This window comes from Salarias fasciatus, chromosome 2 (assembly GCF_902148845.1).
Source record: "Salarias fasciatus chromosome 2, fSalaFa1.1, whole genome shotgun sequence".
Classification (NCBI taxonomy): domain Eukaryota; kingdom Metazoa; phylum Chordata; class Actinopteri; order Blenniiformes; family Blenniidae; genus Salarias; species Salarias fasciatus.
Window position 1 is genome coordinate 17,148,208 of NC_043746.1, and position 23,540 is coordinate 17,171,747.

Consider the following 23,540-nt stretch of genomic DNA (forward strand, 5'->3'; position numbering starts at 1 on the left):
CTAGCGTCTGACTGGTGGGTTGTATTGGACGCTGATGTAACATGAATTTAACCCCTGCTTTAAAGGGGCCAATAACTGGGCCAGTTACTTCAGTTCAGCTAATCTGTGCCATCGGTGTCGATGGCTTTCTCATCAGAGTATGATCAAGTTCTGCTTTGAGAAGGCTTTTGTAGCCCTGACTGACTAAAGTCGCACATTTCATCATCTGACAGAAGTAACAGATAGTCAACGCATTCCTGCTCTCTGAAAATAAAATGTGCAAAACATGATTTATTCAGAGCCGTCATGCTGCTGCTGTTGGGAGAAAAGTGGAAGTTGCCTAATATGGTCAGTTTCCTCGTAAAAGCTTGAAATTGCACTGATTCAGAGTGACGTGTCTGTTCACTTCACATATGAGCTATAAGTTTGTAGCAAAGCTTGACGTGATGATTGATCAAATGATGATTTTTTTTTTTTAAATAAATGAATAAATCGACATCAAACTCTCTGCTTCCAGGCCCCTCATGGAAGGATCTTCAGACAAATGCATTTGTGGAAAATCACTATCACTGTTTAGTTGCAAAAAAAAAGGAAAAAAATTCATACAGTTGAAAAAAAAAGACAGTTGAGCCCCCAGTCTCCTCCCCAACATCCTTCCCTTGTTTGTTTGTATCTCTTATTCTGGAAATAGTCTGCATCAGAGCTCGCTGGCATGCGTCGGGGTGGGATGCTGGCGCTCACCTTGCAGTAAACACGGTAAATCCTGAGATCGTCCTGTGCTGCGTGGCCCCTGTCAGACACACCCAGTGCTGGTTACCCAGAGCCCCCCACAGGAAGTCCCAGTGTGTGGCGTCCTCCAGTCTTGACCAGGATGATTAAGAGTTCCTTCCTTCCCCGCTCGGAGGGGCATTGTCCCGGTGAACAGACAGGCTGCCGACACCTTGTCCCGGTGAGGAAATGTGTCTTTCACAGGCCAAGGAGCAGGAGAGGGATCCGCTCCAATCCAAATAAGTATTTTATTAATGTTTGAGAGCTCAAATGGGAACAATTAGGAAGATTCAGAAAATCTGCCTTCTCGAATTGTGGAAGCCGAGTCCTTCACAAGAGAAGTCTGGATGGATCTGAGCTTGTGAAATGATTACTGAGAAATAATGACCAAATATCTCAACTATGTAAAAACCTTTTACAGCATCACACTTTTTTTTCGTTTGAGAATTTCACTGTGAAAGCTGTGTGACCTCTGTGAGTCATGAAAAACTACCTACACGATACAGTTTTCTGAGGGTACGGACTGCCTTGGCAGTGTTTCCCTCTCTTCTTTTGTTCACATCCAATCCCTTTGACTTGTGACTCCTCACAATCAATCAGAACTGTCACGGCTTTACCGTAAACATGCAGTGACTGTTTCATTTCCAGCATTTTGAGAGGAAGACATGGTGAAACAATAACTGCAGCCCCCCCACCAAAAAAAGAAAAAAGAAAAAAGTCCAGAATTAATCACGTAACATTACAAAGCGTTAAATAAAAATTGGAAGTCTGAAATGTTTACAACTCATGCTTTGACCCTCTAATTCAGAAACAGGCATGGTGGAGGGCAGAGTGCCCGTCTTTCAGCAGAATCCTTCTTAAAGCACAAAATCTCTTCAAGTCAAAGAGAAAATACAAGCCGCAAATGAAGGACTTGATTTTTTTGTTGATCCACTGCATTCATTGTTAAAAAAAAGGCATAATTCTGAAATGCCTTTGTAGTTTTGCATTAACATGATGGAAAACAATGGAAACCTTTCATCATTTATCAGCTGTATACCGATTTACTTGTGCAGCCCACTGGATTACGGGGTGGATGGGGGTGGGGGGAAGGGGATTGGGGGTGGGGGGGTATATGACCCCTGAACTAAAAAGAGTTCCACACATCTGTTCTAATGAGTTTATGACCCTCTTTTGTTCTTGTAGCTAGACGTCTTGGGACACCTGGCAGATACAGAAACCAGAGCAGATTGGATATATTCTGTCTTGCACAACGTACCAAAACAACCAAATCCCATGTCTTATTGCTTCTTGGTGGTGGAGTGGTTCGTACTCTAACCTCACATCAAGAGGAGCCCTGGTACCAGTCTGGGAGGAGTTTGCATGTTCCTCCAATAATCAAAAACATGCATTTCAGATTCTCTAAAATGAGGCATATCCTTGCTGCATGAAATTTTTCTGATTTTAAACATTTTCAGTAGTTAAACAGGAGTCAGTTCTTTTAAGTATTACAGCTGAAACTACTCACTGATAACACTTTTACTGTTATTGCTTTTAACTTCCCAAGTGTGTGAAGGAGAGATACCACAGGTCTTTCCTTCCTGCTACTGTTAGACTTTACAACCAGCGCAGCTAACAGTAGCCTCTCATGTGCGGTAATCCTCCTCGCAAACTCATACATTGCATACATTGTGACTATATGTGAGTGTGTGTGTGTGTGTGTGCTCGTGGGTTATTTCTGAGATAAACTGAATCTTGTTTACTGCCTTTCAGCCGTGATTTGCTCCATCGCTTCATGATTGTGATCACATCGAGACGACATGGATAAATGAAGTCAATTAGAACTTTATGCCAAGTATTTTGATTGAATTAAAACTAATAAGAGGCACACTTAACTATATGAATCAATTCAAATTATGGCCAGAGGATGCAGGAGCTTAGGGTTTAGTGGAGTAGGGTTAGGGTTAGAGTGTGTCAGGGCTGGAGTGGAGTTTGCCAGGACCTCATGTCTGCAAACCAAACTCAAAAAAGTGATTCATCCATCAGGAATCAAAAGTTTTACACAATTTTTTTCAGTCTTGAAGGAAATGAGAGCTGAGACGCATTTAATGTATAAATATATAGATCTTTATTCAGTTATTTACTTCATACGCTCAGTTAACAGTGTTGGGGAACAATACTTTGATTAAAACTAAGTTGTGATGCTACATGAATAAAACACAAACCCAAAGGTCTGAGCTGCTGCAGGAAATGTTAGTGATTTATGGCAAAATGTAGTAAAAATCAAACTTGAAAACTCTTATTTGCTGTCATAAGAGGTGCAATATCAGAAACTACAATTAATATTAACTTTTAAATTTAAGAGGTGAACATAACCTTTAGATGGATAGTATAACAGTGACAATGTTAGGCTGATAAGAAAAAAAACCCATACTGAACATGTTAATTTTTCTATTTTGTTCTACAAGTTAGAATTAAATAAAAAACCAAAGTAAAGTCAAATGCCTTCATAATATATGAACTTCAACACTGTTATAATATACCTTTAAAATACACCAAAAAAAAAAAAAAAAACACGATATAAAGTATCAGTGCATAATCACTTCTTCTCCTCAAATAAAAATTTGGTCGCAAAAAAAACAAAAAAACACACATTTGGAAATGCACAAGTTCAAAACATCCACTGTAGTTTACTCACTGAAAAATACGCTTTCTGTAGTGGTCAACAAACACGAGCTAGTTGCATTTCTGCAGGGTGTGTGTGCACGAACACAGGCGTGACTGAAGGCCTCCGTTCAGTACGTCCTGCATGGCGAATAAAACGCTGCTAAAACATAACAGCGGACGGACACTTGTGCGGCCTGCACGGCAAGCTTCATCGACACAAGGACGGAGAATCCCCTCACAAACGGTTAATACAGCAGCACGAACGGCGAATACCTCTGATGAAACACTGTGATCGGACGTTTTGATAAGAGGAAGAATGAGCTGGAAAATCCTTCTGTGAACTGGAGCTACAAAGCTGGATTACTGAGTGACGGTGTTTACAAAGCAGAGAAATGCGCATTTCGTTTCACTGCTGCTCTCAGAAAATTCCCATGAAGTCTTGCTTCTTGCTGTAAATCTGAACACATGAAATTATAAAGATATGCTTTTCTTAAAAAAAACAAAAGAAAAAACCCTTTAGTCTGATAGTAGCAGTCCTCAGAAACAGTGACTATTAATTTTAATTCCATGTTTAAATCTGAACCTTGTGTTTTTGCGTTTCCTCCTTTGAATATGTTGATTTTTGACAACATTATAGCATATTTTAAAAAATACACAACTTCGTAATAAAAGTGTTTTGTTTTCTTCATCAAAACTTTCCCATGGACAGAAAAATAATGCTCTTTCTTAAAAATATTTGCAAATTATTTTCCAGTTTTTATGTAATTAAAAAACAAAAATGAACAGCCTCGGCAATCCTCTGTTTTTCCTCTCAAGTGATTTCTCCTCTTCTTCTTCATCGTCATCATGGTGGCAGGTTTGGCTGGGTTGAGTCACGGGACTTTATTTCACAGTAGATCAAAGAAACACCTGAGCCTGTTTTCAGCTGGCTGACATGTCACAGTGAATGTGCGGCGCAGACGTCCGAAAAGCTGGAAACAAATCAACAGCCTGCAGGTTTTTCTCTGGAAACAGTGGAGTCGGTTTACTGGATGCGGTTTTCTAAGCGCCGGTAGAAGGAAGGTCGGGGTTTTCCTCTTGGAGAGCGGCTGCAGAAAAGTCCGGAGGTCAAAGAGTTAACGCGGAGGCGCGCAGAGTGAAAGGCCTTGAGGTGAAGAGTCTCAGATTCCCAGAGGAAGCGCCGGGAGGCTACACAGGAGGGGTGGAGTAGCGCACCACGTAGTTGTAGTCGGGCGGCGGGCTGTGACACTCCAGACCGGCGTCCAGAGCCGAGTCGTCCAGACTGAAGTCCAGAGGGGGAACGGAGGACGGATACTTGTCCTTCTCCACGTCACACAGCACCGACTCTTTACTCTTACTCACCGCCTTCATCCTGGAAAGACACAGATCAAGTCATAAATACCAACATTTCACTCTCGCACATTATTTACAAACCAGAGAATCTGTCAACTAAAACAGGAAGACACTGGATTTTATACAATTTGAACACTTCATTGTTCCCAGTCTGATCCTGAATGCTGTCAGACATACAGAGTATTACACTACTCATACAATTAGTATTCTATCATCCACACAAAAACCAGTGAAATCCATATTGTTCTTTTATGTTTGCAAGGTGAGAATGACTACAAAGTGCAATTTGAAATTAAAAGTTAAAAAACCTCCAACAGAACAAAACTCTTGAAGCATGTTTTTTACTATTCAGTACCTATTATCTACGCAGTTTTTTTATTATTTTTTATCATTTCTAATTTGAATACAGTCTCTCTTCCATACAGTGAGAGGTGAAACTGAATGATCAGATTATCATCGAGCGACCTTTGTTATTCTTTCTGTTCATGAGACACATCAGAGGACCGTGAACAGACTCAAAAACAAGCCGCAGACACATCAAACTCGCAGCGTGATCAGTTGACGTCCTGAAGGAGAAACAACAAGTGTGAGAACAATCTGTGTACTTTGGTGTATTCCTGCATGACATCAAGCCGTTTCTTTTCACCGGTTTCTCCCTCAAGACAACTCGACCTGACGGCTCCCACAAAGGAGGGCTGTTTTGACGCGGCGACGCTGTACCGTCGGACGGACCTCCCCTCATTCATGTATGATGTAATCAATCATCCTGAGTGTTTTCTGCTTCATTGGATGCCCAGAATATGAGTAATTGCCTCTTATTGTCTGGGATGTTGCTAAGGGTTCCCGGAGCTCTTCTCTGGGGGGCTAAAGGGTCAGCGCCCAGCGGGGGGGACGTGATGCGGCTCCACTGGAATGCCTCCTCGAGGACAGAACTACCTGGTAAACTCCAGATCGAAATACATGAGGGTGGCGTAGCGTGGCGCTAATCCACTGTTTAATTCAGAGCTGAAACCGTCAGTAGGGAAGACGTTTTTATTAAAGGTGGTAGAAATGAAGATTTGTTTTGATCTTTTTTCAAGGGATGCTTCACGTCTCCTGAAAACTCTCCACTGCACACTGACGTCCTTGGAGATGTCCAGAGATGAAAAGTTGTGCTCCTGGCCGAGTGAAGTGAGGCAAGAGGCGCTGGGAGGCCTGGGGGAGCGTCAGGTGGACTGCCATACAAAAGAGCTACAGCAGGGGGAGGCCCTCGTAAACCCCCCCCCCCCACGAAAGTTCAAAGGTGGCATTGACTGAGCGGTTACCCGGCGAGGGAGTCCTCCCCTTAAAATATAGATCATTCCCTGGATGCTTGCGCTGATTCCCTTTGCCACGCCGAGGCCCTGATGGGACAAGCAGGCATGTAACACATCCTGCAGCTCAGGGCCGCCAGATCTAAAGGAGGCTTTCAGCTGGAAATTAATTATAGAGTGTCCTTGATTTCTCTCTTTTTTTTTTCTCCATACAGCTATGAATTTATAAATGCTTTCTTGAACTTTTTTTTACTTTTTGTAAGATGACTACATCTTTTCTCCCTCATCTATCCTTTAAACCGTCTGAGTGCGACTCACAGAAGGAGCATTAATAGTTGCTACTGTGCAGGCCGCAGCAGAATAATGAGAGAGAGTTTAAAGTGTAATTATTGAGTTCAGGGCTATGACCCTGTAAATTAACTCTGCCACCGAGCCGCTATAAACTTCACATGTAACCCTTCACACAGCCAGGGAGAGACCCCCATCAGAAAAAGAAGGATTTACAAAAATCCCCCTCATATCTGATGCTGCTTGTGCATGACCTCAAAAAGGAGCGCACACACACACACACACACACACACGCACACACGCACACACGCACACACGCACACACGCACGCACAATGTTATTTTTTTCATGATCCACATCTTAAAGTCATCAAACCATCAGTAGGAGTGGACTGGAGTATTTTAAAGCCCGTCGACGTCACTGCTTTGACTTTATTCAGGCCAATAGAAATAAATCTTACGAGGTTATATAAATGACGTTGACAGGTACAGTCTGTGCCTTTTAATAATTATGACAGCTTCTGTGTCCTGTGGGTCAATTGTTTTCTTTTATTCTTTTGTGTGCGACTTATAAAATGCACTATTTGTCTCTTTTTTTTTAATTCTTTCCATGCAGCTGTAATTACCCAGAAGGAGTTTTCCTCGGCGGACAATAAAGTGCATGGTATCAGTTGCCTAGCGTTGCATTGTAGCGGACAGCCATGACTCATAAGTTAAATCAGTCTGGGAGGTATCTCATTCAGTGCTCTCCGGGAGAAAACAAAGAGTTTTTTAGTGTGTTCTCTTAAAACAGACCTAAGCTCACTCTCCCTTTGTGGTCAGCCCTTCAGTTTGTCACCTTTAAGATTTTTTTCCCTCCCACTTCTCCTTTGTGCTGCTCTCCCTGACGCATGGTTTCTACAGACAAAAGAGAAAACTAGCTGCTGGCTCCTCTTTAGGGCAGAGCAATCTGTGTGTGAGTGTGTGTGTGTGTGTGTGTGTGTGTGCCGGACAGTTGCATTGTACATTCCTGCACAGCAGGGAGGTTTCCCTGCAGGTTACCCTGCTGCCAGCGTGTTTGTGTGTGTCGATGTGTCATCGGCAGCTCGTGTGTGATGTTGTGTACGTACGCCAGAGCCATGATGCTCAGGGGTCGGCCTGCCAGCGACTCGAAGCGCATCAGTGTCTTCATGTTGTCGGACGACAGGCCCATCCCACTGTCCGAGTGACCCTGATGAAGAGACAAATGGAGTGAACAAAGAGAATTCATGTTTTCATCCTTCTGCATATCTGCACGTCTTCATTTATTTTTATATTTTTTTCAGTTTTTGAGAACTTTTTAAGTGCATTTAATGTGCAGATTTGACCTCAAACACTGTTTTTACTGTGCATTCAGTGAGTCTGTTTCTGGTTTTAGTTTCGGGCTGAAAAACTCACCTCGTGGTTCTCGTTTGTGCCGTTCTCCGTGGTGACCTCGTCGAAGGTCTTCACACTCGCTGGACGGATCTTGATGTTCCTGGAGGTGAAAACAAATTACTTCTTCAGTTAAGAAGTTCCAAATACATTCAAAACGTCCCGGTGCTGCTCGTGAGGATCCTGTGATTACGCTGAACGTCAAAGTTCAGCAACACAACGGCAGGAACTTAATCACTAAGGTCAACACTGCGTTGCATCTACGACATTGTGCTCTGAAAACACACCTTGTTTGCTTTGCATTTCAACACTCGGTGGCTAAAACGGCAGCCTAATTCGACTTAAGGGGCGACTGTCATTACCGCTTTTCATCACCTCCTCAATAAACACACTTGGTGGACCTGTGAAAACCCAAGAGCTCAACAAATATTATTTTAAGTGGACATAAATCTTGTAGCTGGCTCGACAGTTTTGGGGGGAAATTCCTCGCAGTAGCCACAATACCGAACCGTCAAAACTGCCCGACCTGTGTTTCTTATCACATGGCGATCGGGTCTCTCATTGTCCTCAGGTCAGACCCGGCTGAGTTTAGTCTGAGCGCCGCAGGGACAATAATTGTTTTGGCTGTTTTTCAGTAAGAAATGATGAAAATGAGTCAGGTATTTCCTTTGAAAAACAGGCGCAGCAAAGCTCGCCTGTAACAGTCTGAGGATTGGTTTACACGTGCGCGGTGATTTATTTCCTTTGATGGACCATCGGGGAGCCCGGCAGATTTGAGTCAACAGGACGGAAAGTGTGCAGCCGAGCTGGCAGCGCTCAGTCTCGCCGTGCTCATAACTTTTTCAACCACGCATCTGACAGCGATGACCTGACGGTCACAGATATAACGTGAGGGAGTCAAAAGTGTTACAATTTGCAATTTCCAATAAGACTCAGGCGTCTGTTTCACCAGCTGTGCTCACCAGTTGCTGCCCGAGTCGCGGTGGGAGACGGGCCGGGTGGGGATCTCCTCCGTTGGCGCTGCGGCCGTCTGGTCCCCCACCTTCCCCAGCAGGGCCGTGTTGATGGGTATGTAGTGCTTCCCTTCCTAAATGAATGAAAACAGGCAGATTTATGGTCGACGCCGTGTGCGCTGTGCAAACACACACAACCACAAGCCTTGGTGACGGGCCAAAGAAACCAGCATCATGGGGAATAAATCCAGGACGGTGATGATGGTGAAGCTGCAGCAGGAATGGTCTGAGACCGGCCAGTCTGCTCTGTAACTACAGCTTTATTAAAGAGAGTCAAACTGCTCCTCTTTGCTCTCTGTCCTCTCTGAGCCGTTTCTCATGAAGATACCTTTCACAGGCTCATTTATAATTCAGCAGGCTGCAGTCTTGCGGTTTGATGTGTGGCCTCGTCCGTCGCTCTGCGGCTTAAAGTGGACACTCTGCAGACTTGCGTAATCTTTGGAAAAACACTGAAATGTAATTCCCTCTTTATGTTCCCCTACCTCTGCGGTAGTCGAAAGCAAAATGTTGATGAATAGATCCCAATGGCTCCATCAAGCTGATCTCCTAAGATTACTGAACGTAAATCATGAATCTTTCTTTTTTATTGATATTTCAGTAACATTTTGACATTTTCAGTGCTTCAACGTAATAGAGCTGATACCTGTTGTCCAAATAATCATTGTTCAAAAGTATTGAGATAAATAAAATAAAGTACTCCAGTAGCCTTCAGTTATTATATATTAGATTATGCTTTTCTGCACTTCAGTTTATTGATCTCACAGATTAACAGAGCTCAGAGTGAGTTGAAACTGTGTGTTATTTGATCTCTTGGACCTTTTCCTTCAGCACAGGTACGCAGGTGAAACACGACCACGAAAAGTGGCTGTATGTTATTGCATCTGCTTTGGTGTGAGAGTCCCGGTGCTATCACACAGCTTCACTGGAGCACTTCGACACAATAAAGCCACTGTCAGTGTTTTAATGACCTCTGTGCTTTCCTTTCTCTAATAGGTCAGAATGTTTACCACAGAAAGACTCACTGGAATTAGCGAAGTGTTTTTAATTTCGAAGGACTTACAGGCACTGTTTTTACAGCACCAAACCATTAAAATAACCAAAATGTGACACTGATGAGAAAAACACACCAATTTTCACAGCACCGCTGTGGGTAGCATGTCCACCAAAGGTGGAAGTGATGAATTACAGTAACTCGTTTTTTAGCATCTTACTGTTCACATGTATTCCGAACTGGGTTTTGTGGCCAAAAACAAATTTCTTTCAGCATCTGCATTTTATAGACTTTGTGATTATAGAATTGACTTAAATATAGGGATCTTATATGGATAAAATGCTGTTCAAAAGTAACTAACACTTCAAGTGATTTCTCTTTTCCTGAACATAAATGTATTTTGTTTTGAGTACACCGTTTCAGAACTTTCCCATGAACTAGAAAGCGTTCATTCGTCCTCTAACCTGCTCTAGCTCCAGTTTGACAATCTGTCACAGGGGAACAGATGATCGAACTATAACATTCATTGTCACTAATTAACCGAAAACACAAATATTTGAAACGTCAGATGAGCCTGGAGTCCTCAAAGAAAACAAGCGTGTGCTTTGAAGAAACAGGTAACACAGATTCCAAACATATTTACTGAGTGTGGTTACCTTTTGTTTTTAATTCAGAATTGATTTATTCTGAATTAAGTAATTCAGATTTCTATTCATGAGTGTGTGTCTACATGGGAAAAACGAAGGATTAAATCCTCTCGCACGCTGGGGTCTGCGAAGCGATCTGATTGGACAGGGGGCGGCCGTGACTACTGACATCTCCCGGAAGTAAACAGCGTTTTTCTCTTCTTTCATTCTCGATTAACTTTACCGCTACAGCTTTGAAAATGTCCGCGCTGTTAAGCGCCCATCTATCCGCTCGTTTCATTACAGCCAATTCTTCTAAAATTGCCGTTAAAATCGTCTCCATACAAGTCGAAACGCGTACTTTTTTTTGTTTTGTTTTGTTGGTTTTTTTTTTAAGTCAAAACGCGTACTGCGGGCCGCCATCTTGGAATATTGCGTCATCACGACGGAGCATGCGCAGAACGACCAGAATGAAGTCGCGCCTTAGCATATAATTATTATATAATTATTATATAATGATTATAAAATTAGCATATAATTCCGCTTCCAAAGGAGAATAAATCAGACGGTCTATTTGGATTTAAACTAAATTCCGAACAAAGTTTTCAAGCGTTTACTTGGACATTTTAGAGCGGAATTAGGCTTTATTTGGATTTATGAGGAATAAAAACTCCGATGTATACGCACGGACTGTAGATGCATGGCTGACTAGTAACAGTTTGAAAGAGTTAAACTGATTATCCTTAAAATAAAAATTATTTCTTATGGCTGGTCTTGAATTTGGTTTTTCTGCCATTGTTGGACTGAGGCAGCAAAATTTTGAGTCATAATTATATAAACTGGTAACAGGGGGAGTTTGTGGGAGATTTCTCTTCAATATCTTTTCACTGGTTTGCTGTATTTACTAGATTTGGCAGATCATGATTTCATTCATGTATCCCTTTCAGTTTAATAAGTTTACCCAATATGCAACTACTGCAACTTCTGTTCCTCTTCACTGCAATCATGAACAGTTGTTTCAGTTTATGTTAATCCAACAATATTTGTGACATTTAAAGGCATCAAAACCAGACAATGTCGCCTCGCACCACAATAATATTTGCATTGTTTTTCCATGTGTTTTGAAGTGCAGCTCCTTTTGCGATTGTGTCATTTCAAATGGGGGGGGGGGGGGGGGGGGGGGGGGGGGTTATGTACAGTTATTTCCTGTCTCAGTTACACTCAGTGCCCTGGGTGAGACATGGCACCGAAACATCTTAAGGCTGCAGGACTCCAAACAATGCTTCCTGAATATCTGACATTTGTGACTCACTCTGCAGAAGGAGTGACTAATACTGCTACCATTGTTTTATGCTTGTTCTATGATTAACACATACAAGCATCCTATACATCATGTGGCTCCAGTATTTGTCTGGAGGAAATAAAATATTTGCTTTAATATATTTTGAAAAAAATTCAGATAAAATGTGAACATACCTGCTGCACACTGGCCTGGAGCAGGTCTCCCAGCCTCTCCACCAGCTCAGTGAAGGTGGGCCGCTCCTGCGGCTCGCCCTGCCAGCAGTCCAGCATGGTCTGATATCTGAAAGTAAAACGTAAACCACTGACTCAACACCACAGAATCGACGCAAGCCAAGAACAACACGGAGTATTATGCAGTTGATATGGTGGATATTGTAACACCTTCAGGAAGAAAAACAGCTACCTCAGGACTGGTGGTCCCTCATCTTTTCAATCTTCAATAAACAAACTCCTTTGCACTGTACGGCCACATCTGGTGCACCTCTAAATCAACAGTCATTCAGACCATTCATACACACACTATTCCCCATTCAGAGGCAATCCTGAGCCCCTGGGACTCTATCTCACTCTCCTGGACTTGGGTGTGAACACCGGAGAGAGCGCACGGCCTCGATCAGGTCTCTGACAAGCTGTCAGCGTCTCCGTCCATGTGGGAAAGCTCAGAGCCACTCTGCTAGTTTCCACTGAAACCTCATTTCACAGAGAAATCCAGATATGCAGCATTATTGCTGCTCTTTAAATTACTTTCACAGCTCGTGACAGATTGGGATCCATCAGAGAAGGGCCCTGGTGGTTTTTTCTAAAATAAAAATCACCACTTTCCCCACAGAGGTCTTATATTTCATGTAAATACAGACATTGTGATTATATTTTGACATATTTAGTGCAGGTTTGAGGAGCTCAAAAGGTAGCTGGTCTTGTCCTGCTGGACTGACCCTCCCCACCTCCCCTCCATCTGTGGTGGCGGCTGTGACTCCCACCATAATGGATCTGGGGTATGCTGGTACAGGTGGTAGCCCTCCGAACAGTGGCAGGATGTCCAGAGCAAGTTCACAGCTCTTATGCATATTATTAAGGAGGAAGTAGACACATTGTAAGACTGTGATATTTAAACCCCATTTCCTGCCCAATCCATAATGAGAATAAATAGTACTGCGCCACATGTTTTGGGTCTTGAGGGAGTGGAATGTTTCTGATGAGGAAAGATTTTTGCATGCCGGAGTATTTCATCCTGTCCGGCAAGTGTTGGATGGGAAATGAGCATCCTATTTATTGTCCTCCCACTCTCTGCTGAGCATCCGCTGAATTCCTGAGTAATGCATCAGGACGTGGAGTCTGTGTTTGCGGCGTTCTTGATGAATCAGGGCCAAGTGGCTCAAATGAAAAGAGGCTGCTTGTAGCCTCAGATGGTTTTCATCAGCCTTGCATTCGGAGTTCGAGACGAGGGTCACGGTGTCATAACCTGCACTGATGGACACCTGTGACGAACTGCAGAACTCTGGAGGGGATGAAGAGAGTTCACCCCGCCCAGCTCGAGTGCGTCCCATTTGAACTGATATCAGCCAGTTTTATCTGGACTTTAAATTAGAGGCAGGCCTCACAGCCATAAGAATGCAAAATATGTAATCTGGCAGTTCTATTTCAGTCAATGGACTGCCTGAACCTCAATGGAAAGTATGAGGAATTCTTGGCACCAGTTGATCCTCATCTAAAGATCTGACTAAAATCTACAGCCTGGATTAGATTTTGCGTTTCATTTCCAATCACTGTCCGCGTCCATCGCTGATGGATTCATTCAGCTCAGCTCAACTCAACTCATTCAGGAAGGTCGACTTGAGACAAAATACTTTCCAATCCCGGACCTTCTGATATTATCATTATTAGACTGAAGTGCAGAATTGTGCTTTCAAAATAAATAACATTTATGAAGTTTAACAAAAGGAGTCAGTTCAAATGAAATCCAGATGCAACGTAAGCACATGTGTTAGGGTGAACGCTCGGGCTGAGATTTCTGGGCCCAGATCAGTTGCACATTGAACAGAAGAGTTTTATTACATGAAGAGTTTGACTGGCTGCATCTCTGACTGACAGCAATGACACTAAAGGAGAGGACTTTGCGTTCTCCCACAGATATTTATGTCTCGCACAACCTTTCAAGCCCTACTCAGACAAAAAAAAAATCCACTGAAGGAACTTAGGATCCACATTTAAAGGTTTTATCTGCACCACTGCCAGTCTCAAAATGCTTCAGAGCTTTAAACTCGCCGCTGCCGAGCTAATCAGAAGCTAATGTTTCCCCTGCAACACTGAGAGCTGGATTACTCATGATTCTTATCAGGCATCCCTGACCTGCTGCTGAAAGAGGAAAAAATACCTCCTCCTGCTTTCTGCCTTTGTTTCTCAGCTTCTGTGAGGAGAATGAAGCAGCCAGTTTAAAAAACTGATTTTTACACAGATTTATAACTTCATCACAACCCATAAAATGCTTCCAAACCTGGCTGATTGGCAGTTCTATTTCTTAACTTTTTAAAAATGTGTTTATTTGAGTTAATTCACAAGAAAACTCACATTTCTGAGGAGGAGTATTCTGGGGCTCTCATCCTGGTCCCTTCTTTTAGTCTGCAGCAAAATTCTTCATCAATCTGGACGCCGGGGTACGGCGAGGCACCTGGGAGTGGAAACAGGAGGGAAGAACACTGACTTCAAGATTCTTTCACTTTTAAAGCTTTCCTCCTTTCTTTTCTTAACCGTCTCAATATCTGTTATATCACCCATTTAGACACATTCACTGGAGATGCTGTCCGGTTTGATTGCTGAAGGATAAGTTCAACATGATACAATCAAATATTCTCAAACATTTTGTAAAAATGGCTGATAGTATTTAAAACATGACACACAGGAACTAAAATAATATGGACTTCGAAGCTTCGCTCATTGAAAATAATAGAAGCGTAATATTTGTCTGTTTTTGAATCATAAACATGCCAAATGAATTTCTCATTAATCTCAGAAAACCACCCACATTTATTATTTACCTTTAAACCTCATTTTAACATGGCGCTCCATTCTTCACTCCCTCTGCAGAAACCTGTATCCAATATCTCGTTTTGTGGGTTCAGTGAAATAACACTCACTCGAGCATGTGATCAATAAAACTTCATGATTCATTAAGTGTTATTTTTGTTTACTTGAGTTCCTATGCACAAAAAGATTAATCATATTTATGGCTTGCCAGATTTATAGGCTCTCCCACTGAGCGGTGCGCAAGTAAAACACAGTCTGTGATTTGTGTTGCTAAAACATTTCATTTCCAGCTGACGGAGTTCATACTTTCAGTCTATGTGGTCTTCCTGTTGTTTAACGTGGGGCGAGGTTAAATGTTTCTTCACTGCAGTGAAATTTCACTATCAGGTTATGAACGCAGTGGCTGTGTAGCGTGTTGATATTTTGCCATCTTGAACATATTGCTGAGCGCACATGAGCAATATGTTTCATGTGAACATGCTTAGAAATGTTCAAACACGGACCGGTAAATAGTTCTGTCTGCAAATTCACCAAGCGCCTCACCCTGCCGGTTTACTACAAGTGGGATTTTTCTACAAAGATTAATTCACAGCTAGAGTTTTCCTTACGAAGAATCTAGATCCGCTTTTGTGTTTCTGTGATACTTGACAACAGCGCCAGTTCGTGTGATAGAGGCTGTATGGTTTCCAGGTGTTTCATGCGGTCTGGCACACAGGATGTAGAGGTAATCTTTCACAAATGAGATAAAGTTACTTAACAACTATTTAAACCTTTGATTGGTGTCACAACATGAATCATCACGAGAGTCTATTAGTTTGTAAGCACGGGCACAATTAAGGCTTTTAGAGTTTTTCTCATATTCTTGGCCACCGCAGGTTCTCCTACAGATCCTCAAAACAAAAGGTGGAAGGGGAAGTGTTTGTTCAATCATACACCTCAGAAATATGGCATCTTACGCACATTTCAAGATTTTTGAATCCTAACTTAGAATAAAATGTATCTAAAAATCAAAATAAGATACATTTTGAATGCTTTCAAATGATACTAGGCTCAAATGTGTCTAGAAAGGCCGTCATGTCAAATATTGAGGTGGAGCTTCATGTGGTCCATCTCTGATCTGTGTAATGTTAATGATTGTATTCCTCTCACTGACAATGCTGAGACCTTTCAGACTTTTTAGGAATGAACACGAAACTAGTAAAGTGGATATCTGAGACCTCAAAACAGAGCTGGCACACTTGTGGTTTTCAGTGATCTGAAAAACACATTTGTGTTGTTCAGGTTTGACCTACAAACATGATCGGGTTGCAAATCTGGCTGCTTTGCCATTTTTCTTGGTCGTTTTGTATCCTTGTTTCCTGATTTATATTTTTCTGAGGCCCGACTAACACTACCCAGATGTTTCAGTGTTTCTTTGAAGGGGGAGACTGTGGTGTGAATATGTCAAGAGTGAAGAGAAGGAGGAAAAAAAAGAGGAGAGAATGAGATCAAAGTGTCATTGTGACGTCGGCGCTCTTTTTGTTGGAAAGTGCATTCAGTGGGCGCCGCGGTCTTTCAATCACAGCGGCTGACGACACAGAATGGTGCAGATTCAAAGGCGGCACAGTCCGAATGTACACGGCGGCAATACATCCAACTCTGGTCCTCTGCTGTTTTACACCCACTCTGACGTTTCCTCCACTTCCCATGGTGACGCTCGAACATACAATATTTCAAGCTGAGCCCCGCTTTAGAAAAGTGTCGCGAGCTCAGTGCCACGGTGCACAGGCTGACACACAATGCTGCCTTAAAGGCCGCTGTGCACAGCAGGGGGCCACTTTTACACTGATCTGGCTGCTTGGTTACTGTGAGTTTATGTTGCCAGCAGGAATGAAACGCATAGCTTAAATAAGAGGTGTTCTCCCGTTTTAAAGTCCCCAAGCCTGCACTAATGCACACAGGCTTTACTCAGGCACTCGTGTTTTTTGCACGGGTGGCAGAGAAATAGTTTTCTCAGACTGACAATACGAGTCCAGGCTCTTTGTCTCAAGGGCACAATTGCACAGTGGTAGAGGAGAGTTATTACCCGGTACATCTGGTGAGGTACTAGAGCTGGGAGAACCACACGAGTCCTCCCAGCTCAGAGTATCTTCTGACTAAATGTATATGACAGCCGAGCGCAGTGAGTAAATAGAACAAAGACATAGTAGCAGGAAAAATGACTACAAGCAGCAAGCTAAAGTCATATTAATCAGAATTACTTTTTCTGTAATATGGATTTTCAAATAGATAAGATTTCTTTGCTGCAAGTCGATGTCATGTCTTTTTTTAAAGCGTGAAAACTAAGAGGTCAGCAACTTACCCAGAGAAAAGATCTCCCACATGAGAACGCCAAAGGACCAAACATCACTCTGAGTCGTGTAGATCTTATCAAAAATGGCTTCAGGTGCCATCCACTTGAGCGGCAGTCGAGCCTGCGTGCAAATGTTACAAATAATTACTTCCTTCTATCACCTGCAAACATCTCAGTTATTCACGCCAAGAACAACAGTTACTTTAGTAGAAAGCTTGCAGGTTTAAATTGTCCCAGAAGCTGCTGCTCTCAGTCCAGCTTTTTTTTTATCAGCTAGTCAAACAACATTATTATGTCTAATGTTTCTAAAATGCCAAAGGGTTTTTTGCAAGTTTTCACCCAAAGAAAGCAGTTTAAATGATCTTTCTGTGGAATTCGGGAGCTGAAGAGAATGAACTAAAATAGCAAAGAGTGTGAGGCTTGTACACACTTACATCTCCTTTGCGCACATAATCGGGGTCTTTGTAGATGTCTCTGGCAAGTCCAAAATCACAGATCTTCACAACGTTGTTCTCAGAGAGGAGGATGTTCCGCGCAGCCAAATCACGATGAATGCACTGATGGAAAAAGACAATAATAATATTCTAAATAAAAGACGTTTACACACAGTTTTATGTAGATCGCTGACTTTATAGCGGTTCACTGTGTCCAGAGAAACACATGGTAAAGTCATCCACTGGAAATACAATAGCAAGCTATTTCTTCACATGTCCAGGCTAAGAAGTAGCTTGTCAGGCTTTCGACAACAATGGCTTCATTCTGTACTCAGTATCATCCGGTTTCTTCAGAAATATGGAACTTGACTCTGACATCCTTTAAAAACCACCAGATGATACAACAAAGGGAAGAATAAAGTAGGTCAGAGCAGAAAACAACAAAACCTCAGGTGTTCTCAAAGTGCACACATGATTCGAGGTGCAGACTGCTGAAAACTGATACAAGTGGAGAAACTGATTAAATCTTTTTGACATTTACTAACTTTTTTCTTCTCAAACCATCCACTAATTGGAAAATCAATCAAACGTTTAAGCAACAAAACCATAAAGTTTTTGCAAATCCAGATCAAAAATGACTTTTAAGAAATACTTCTTACTTGAAAATATAGACAGTGATAGGTGAAAGAATTCAATAAAACATAAATGAATTCATAAAAACAGTAGTTCTATACATTAAGAAGTGCTGAAAATGTGGGCACGGCCATCTTTCACCATGTCATGAAAATCTTAAAATAAAACCTGAAGCACATATGTAATAATAACACGAGAGAGCATACCTTGCGCGAAGCCAAGAACTCCATGCCTTTTGCAACTTGGAAACTGTAGCAAATTAAATCTTCCAGTGTCAAGATCCGCTTATATAAATCCTCCGTTTCTGAAAAACAGAGAAAAATGAAGTTTTCCCATTGAGAATTATTTTTCATTCTGACCTTCACATCTGGAGCATTAACCTTAATCATACAGGCATGTTTTCAAAGGCAGTGAGGATGGTTAGCAGCTCTCAACAACTGATAAATCAGATAAGAAGAAATAATACTGAATCTCAAGGGGGCGCTGGAGAAGCCCTGGGCCGCAGCACGCCATCCTAACAATCCATCCTGTCACGTACTGGTCTCCTCCTACGCGCTCTGTCTCTAAAACATCCTTTACTGAGCTGTGATAAAAAACAAATTACAATTGCTCCGATTTCTCAGATGTCAGGTGAAACGAGTGGTAATGAGCACGGGACGCTGGTCGGCGGTCCTGGGAGAGGAACTCGCAGGGAGTCCTTCCACCGGCCCACCTGAGTAAACAGCTAATCAAACCAGAAATAACACATCAGAGACAACATGGCTGACGTGCCGGGCCGAAGACAGAGACAGAGCGAAACCCGGGTCGGGACGGGAAATAAACAGACGCCTCCCCAGACTCAGTGGGGTGACAGCGGCTCCTGCTGCAGTGATTGTACTGCCGGACAGGAGGAGGAAACGTCCCATCAGACTCAGACCTGAAAACAATCCGAGGGGAGCGCTCGTTCCCGGGCGGGAGGGGTGGAGCAGAGGTGAGAGGAGGCGTGGGGGGGCAGGGAGACAGCAGGAGGGACAAACAAGGGAGGAGGAGGAGGAGGAGGAGGAGGAGGAGGACTGCGGGGGCTGAGAGGAAGCGGGACGTGCTTGGCCTTTACCGTCTTCCTCTTCCTCCGAGTCGCAGTAGCTCTTATCTTCGATGAAGCCGGAGCTGGCCGAGCTTCCTGTGCTGGCCACGCTCTCCAGGCGGCGCTTCATCAGCTCACTCAGCTCGCAGCCGCCGGACCCGGACGACACCACCTTACCGTCCTGGTTCTGAAAACACAATGATTTCAACATGTTCAATTCCAGCAATTCAATAAACTAAAATGAATGAGTTTTTTTTTTAATATGCTATTAACATCAAAACATTTGTAAGAGGGTTAAACTCATCCAGGATGTCACTCACCCTATAGACAATAAAATCATCTCTCTTGCTCCTTAAATAATTGGACAAGTTGCCATATTTGCAGAACTCCACAATCATCATCAATGGTCCTGTTCAAATGACATTTTTTTCATATGATTATCACAGCAGCAAAAAACAGTACTGACACTGACATGGACACCAATAGTTTTGTGTTTTCCTTATACTCTATAGCTTTTAAAGGTAAACTCACCTCCGGGTTTCGTGCAGGCACCCAGCAGGTTAACCACATTCAGGTGATGGCCAATGTGAATCAGGATCTTCAGCTCTGACATGAGAGCTTTGCGTTCATTTGATGTTGCACCTCCTGTAATCCAAGCAGACAAACTCGGTCAGCATTGGCTGGTGTTTGGTTGAAGACTTATATGTATCCACAAATTAAAAAAAAATTAAAAATCAACATTTTCCTCTAAATCCTTCAATTTTAAGATGTGTTCGTCTTTTTGACAATCACACTAAAAGAGTAGATTAGACTAAATAGACTTCATTGCTGCAAACAATCTTTTGGGACAGGCTCAGTGATATGAAAAACCTCACATGTGGCCATGAAAGGTGGCTTTTTTTTTTATAACTTTGTACATACGATGAAAAAGAGATAAGTCAATGAGGACTATTGGAGTTTTTTTTAAACCTGACCTTTATTCAACTTCACTTACTTGAACGAGTCACAAGTTCAACACATGGAAACAGACACAACCGCATACGGGTACCGAAATTCACCTCGGGGAAAATTAGTCATCATTCAGCCCAAAATGTATGTTTATGGGCTGTGAAAGGAGATGCTGACAACGTGCAGACTCCATAGAGAAAGGAAGCAAAACCCAACCCAGATTTGAACCAGAGATCTTCCCTCTAGCAGGAAACAGTGCTAACCACTACACCACTGTGAATGAATATCCATCATACTAGACGTAATTCTTCCTGTGTGCAGTTTCAAAGTGTCGAAAGAAAATAATGGGTGGCTGATTAGTCAACTTAAACTCTGAGTTTGATAAATGAATTAAAAGAAGACTCCACACAAACGAATGTAGTATAAATCTGTTTTAGATGAAGCTTTTGATTTGAAAAGATAAATCCCCATAATCTGGAAAGTAAAAAGAGGAAATGCTCTTATCGTGAGGATGATTTTGAGGAATATGTCCAATGAGATCATCAAGTTTAGATTTACTGTTTTTGTTGTTTTCACCAAACTCATATTTATGACCAAAAATTGAAAGCAGGCAGCGAGACTCTGGTTGAAACATGCTCGGTTTGAGAAGACCTGCTGCTTTCCATCAAGGCTGACCGAGGCACAATTAACAGCGGCCAGAGTCTGTTCCTCTCACAGCGCCGGTGATTTATGATGAGACATGATTAATGTTGAGGCAGCGAGAGATAAATCCACCTAACAGCCCTTTCTTTCCTAATTCTTCCTGATCCACCATCTCAATATATCACAAACTGCAACAGAGTCCTCTAGAAACACAAGAAGACTTCTAAGAAATGAAAAACGTGATTCATTCATGAAGCTGTTTTTTATTTTGAAGCAGCATTTATAGGTTGTTGTGCATATTAAGGACATTTCTTAACATGGGGTTGTGAGTAATTCCTTTTTAAATCAATCCAGATCTGAGCTGAGATCGTTTCCAAACGTTAACGCAACCTCAAAAATGCAGATACTTGATTTCTGGACATTTTGTACTTGTCTCTGGCACTTTTGAACTCTTCTTCACCTCCAGAATGAGGACATTCTGATCCGAGAGGTCACATATGAGGGGTCCTAGCCTCTGTTTCTACCTGCACACTTTGATTCTTTGCTCTGACCTTGGGAAATCCCAGGATTAATTGCACGTGCGCCGCATGCAGTAAATAAAGTCTCCGGGAGTTACATGCTGCACGTAACACTGTAAATACTTGGCAATCAACTGTGAAGTGCAGACTCGGTCTGGAGGATGGTTGGAGAGCTTCAAAAACATGAATCAGGATCTTGTTTAGCTCCTACTTTGGCGAAGGTGCTCCACGTGGACGATTTGAACTAAAACTCACCGATGAGCCAATGCAGTGAAAGGCAGTCGGTCTATCGGAGGGTAAACACAGAGACAGGCGATCGCAAACACTCTCACTCACACATGCTTTTAATTTAAATGCACCGGATCACCTCCGCATGTCTTTAGACTGTGGGAGGACGTAGCCAGAGAACCCTGGGAAAACCCAGGCCCAGGGAGAACATGCAATGCAGTAAAATCAAATGACGAGAAAAAAGTAAAGTGAAAGAGGTCATGGACGTTTGGACACCTCCTCACCTTTCAGCATTTTGACTGCAACCGTCTTGCAGGTGGAGAGCTTGTCGATCCCAAAGGCAGAAGCTTCAACCACTTTTCCAAAAGCCCCGTGGCCGAGAGTTTTGCCTGGAAGAGCGGAGACAGGAGGGAAGACATTATAGCTTCCTTTCCCTGGGGCAGGGAAATCAGGGCTGAATTCCCTGTCAGTCACTTCCTGTAATTAAAACAATGCGCCGTAGCTCTGATCGTCTGGCAGCCGAAAAGAGAATTTATGGTTCACCTCAGACTGGCCAACAGCACAGGTCATTGATAAGTAATGACCCTCCACACCAGCTGCAGAGAGGCCTGATATCTGCACAATATATCTTAATGTGTGTGGCGAAGATACTATAAACCGCTCGAACTTTTAACCTTTCATTTAAACCGTTTGCAAACTGTTTTACCAAATATAGTCAGTTGTGTGTCATAATCTAAAATCCATTACAACTTTAGAGCTGCTCCTTTATGTCCTTATCTACATTACACATAAAGGACATAAATGATTATTATTTTGGCTGTAGAAAATCAAAGGAGTTAAAAATGAAAGATTTTCCAACACACCGAAGAAATAGCGCCCTGCTTACCGAGTCGTAGGCGGTCACGGGGAAACTCCCATTTGCTGCTGTCATACTGAAGGAGGTCATTCTGCTCGTCCAGAGGGTATTCGTCAGGATCGATGATGATGGATGGACCCATTTTGTAGTGCGCTGGTTGCTGAAGTGATTAAAGACAAACGAGAATCTCTTCAGGATTACACTGGCAACAACATTTAGATGTTAGCTTTTTTATTTTCAGTGAAAGCACTGAAAGGAAGATTCTTGTAAGTTTATGGTTGTTTTTCTTAATGCATGAGCACAAGATTTTCATACAAATCTAAACTTTTTAATATGAGGACTCTATAAATGTGCCAATCACACACAGGGGTTAAATCTAACTCTGCAAACTTTGCAACCCGAGGGGGCAAAATCAGGAGCGACGAAAATAATGAAAGAGGAACTATGACACTGTCACATTTCTGCACATGATCATCTCAAAGGGAGTTCCTAAGAAAAGAAGAAATGTAACTTTTTACCTTCCGCAGCTTGCGAATGAACAGGATGAGCATGAGCCAGAGGAAAGTGGCCGCCGCTCCCGTACACACCAGAATTATGACCTCAACGTTCGCCTTCCCTTCGTCTCCTGGAATAGAGAAGAACGGCAATTCAACTTTTGGGACTCGGTGTACTTTTTGTGATCTCACATATTTTCCCACTGAACTGTCAAAGTTTGGCCATCGCATGGAAACACTCTGGAAAAGAAAGTGTGAATAAAGAGAGCTGTGCTGTTTAAAAACGCTCGTTCCTTCTAACTCTTGTTTAATTGTCCTTTTCTAAACGGTCTCTGAAAAGTTGTAAGGGACTACTTAGATTTCCAAACTCTGATTTCCTAACCATCCACATGGCCATTTTGAAAAGCCGTTATCTGCTGAACCTGAAGTTTTTTTTCCAGCTCTTATTTCCAGTAGCCCTTGACTAAACCAACACTGCAGAAAAGTCTAAGTGCTGCGTGTCGCTGGACTATTTTCCCAGTGAGGAGGGAAAGATGACTATAGAGTTTATCCTCCAGCAAAACGACTTAAACAAGTTTATGAGAACGTGGAGCCTAAAACATGGAGGTGATATGAGGCCTGCTTAACCGAACGTGTAATTCATCGTATGCGCAGAAGAACACACTCTGAAAAACAGGCCTTCAATTCCAATTATCTCCTATTTGTCTCCACTCCCCTGG

The 23,540-nt window shown here is 42.5% G+C and overlaps 1 protein-coding gene across 1 annotated transcript in view; it reads right to left on the bottom strand.

Moving 5' to 3' along the window:
* Positions 1-2,816: 2,816 nt before the first annotated feature.
* The window catches only part of kdrl (kinase insert domain receptor like), a 40,403-nt gene continuing 19,679 nt past the window's right edge, over positions 2,817-23,540 (bottom strand). Inside the window, exons 16-30 of the mRNA XM_030107229.1 lie at positions 22,846-22,952; positions 22,358-22,487; positions 21,756-21,860; positions 19,667-19,780; positions 19,456-19,544; positions 19,166-19,322; positions 18,279-18,376; positions 17,440-17,562; positions 17,015-17,126; positions 14,218-14,317; positions 11,824-11,929; positions 8,680-8,804; positions 7,742-7,820; positions 7,435-7,535; positions 2,817-4,765 (exon numbers count right to left, since the gene is read on the bottom strand). Coding sequence (XP_029963089.1) covers positions 4,582-4,765; positions 7,435-7,535; positions 7,742-7,820; positions 8,680-8,804; positions 11,824-11,929; positions 14,218-14,317; positions 17,015-17,126; positions 17,440-17,562; positions 18,279-18,376; positions 19,166-19,322; positions 19,456-19,544; positions 19,667-19,780; positions 21,756-21,860; positions 22,358-22,487; positions 22,846-22,952 — 1,730 coding nt within the window. The 3' untranslated portion in view covers positions 2,817-4,581. The remainder of the gene's footprint in view (positions 4,766-7,434; positions 7,536-7,741; positions 7,821-8,679; positions 8,805-11,823; positions 11,930-14,217; positions 14,318-17,014; positions 17,127-17,439; positions 17,563-18,278; positions 18,377-19,165; positions 19,323-19,455; positions 19,545-19,666; positions 19,781-21,755; positions 21,861-22,357; positions 22,488-22,845; positions 22,953-23,540) is intronic.